The sequence below is a fragment of the Anarrhichthys ocellatus genome, unplaced genomic scaffold, assembly GCF_004355925.1.
Source record: "Anarrhichthys ocellatus isolate YVR2014 unplaced genomic scaffold, GSC_Weel_1.0 scaffold3785, whole genome shotgun sequence".
Lineage (NCBI taxonomy): Eukaryota > Metazoa > Chordata > Actinopteri > Perciformes > Anarhichadidae > Anarrhichthys > Anarrhichthys ocellatus.
This window is the reverse complement of record NW_022283759.1, coordinates 1-1,505: the sequence shown is the minus strand read 5'-3', so window position 1 is coordinate 1,505 and position 1,505 is coordinate 1. Positions and strand designations below refer to the sequence as shown.

At 39.8% G+C, this 1,505-nt stretch overlaps 1 protein-coding gene across 1 annotated transcript in view; it reads left to right on the top strand.

Moving 5' to 3' along the window:
• The window catches only part of LOC116379142 (versican core protein-like), a gene marked incomplete at both ends in the record, with an annotated part of 5,136 nt that extends 3,654 nt beyond the window's left edge, over positions 1–1,482 (top strand). The window contains one exon of the mRNA XM_031841071.1: positions 1,296–1,482. Within this exon, the coding sequence (XP_031696931.1) occupies positions 1,296–1,482 (187 nt within the window). The remainder of the gene's footprint in view (positions 1–1,295) is intronic.
• Positions 1,483–1,505: the final 23 nt, after the last annotated feature.

Sequence of the window (1,505 nt, the reverse complement as noted above, 5' to 3'; positions counted from 1 at the left end):
TAAACGATAAGATAGGCTACGCTACGCTATCATACAATAAGATAAACAATAAGATACGCTATGTTACGCAAGCTACACTATGATAGGATATGACAAACGATAAGATAGGCTACGCTAGGTTATGTTACACTATGCTATGCTACACCACTGAAGGAGACGAGTTATGGAAGAAAAATAGAACAAACTCAACATTGACAAGTGAATTCAAAACAATGTTTTTGCCAAAACAACAAAAAATACAACAAAATAAATCAGAACTGTTCACTGAAGGAAACAAATATTGAATGTATTTGAATGGACTTAAACACACAATAAACTGCATAATAGAGTCAAACTAAAAGTGAGTCCACACACACACACACACACACACAGACACACACGCAGGTGGCTCTCTGGGCGTCGGCTCCTCTCAGATTAGTTCCAGCGTTCATATTTCTCTCATGACTCAGCTGACGGAGGATCAGGACTCATGTTTTCGGGTTCCTCCCAAGACTCTCTCAGCTGACGATGTCGTGTCACGTTTATGAATAATAAGCTCACATTCTTTAGTTTCATAGTTTGCTTGTTGCTGTGAGTCGTAACGCTGAACTTTAACAGATTTAATAGTCGGCGTATTAATCCTCAGATAGATCAAATGAACTCTCTCTGACATCATTTCTTAAACCTTTGTTCAGATTTTTGAGCTCATATTATTAACGCTACACAGTTATGTATTTATATTTATTCAGAGGTTACTGAACATGTATTCTTCTCAGTAACAGATGGTGGAAGAAGAACTCAGATTTAAGTTACATGACTACATTAAATAAAGTATAAAATTACGCACTAGTGTAGAGTTACATGAATATATATCATACTTTATACATCATCATTACTGATGCATTCAAATATAATCATCTTTTTAATGTTGCAGCCGGCTGAGGTGGTTTTGATTCTAGATATTTTATATAAAATATGAAAGTACTTTATTTAACAACAGAAGACAGTCGCACACAAACGCACATGCACACGCACACACACACGCATACAATTTGATGAGAAATAAACAAATCAAAGTTGCTTGATCAGCAGTATTCCAGAACCACCAGCTGTGGTCGTCTTCATGTAAATGATCCAGTTTAAAGTGTAAAATCTGTGATGAACATCGAGGACTTCTCTACTGTTTATGTGACGCCCTTTATTCTGGGAAACTGATCCGAGTACTACCTCCTCCTCTGAACCACAGACACTGTAGATCCTCTGCTGACCACCGTACTTCATTCTGAGTAATAATTTGTTGTTCCTCCTCCCTGCAGACACGGAGGTTTGTGGATTCGGGTGGAAGAAGTTTCAGTCTCACTGCTATAAGTACTTCACACACCGGCGGACGTGGGACACTGCTGAGAGGGAGTGTCGGCTGCACGGCGCCCACCTGACCAGCATCCTGTCTCAGGAGGAGCAGCTGTTCGTCAACCGTAAGTCCACCAGGGGGCGACTCCTCTGGTTGTATAGAAGTCTATGAGAAA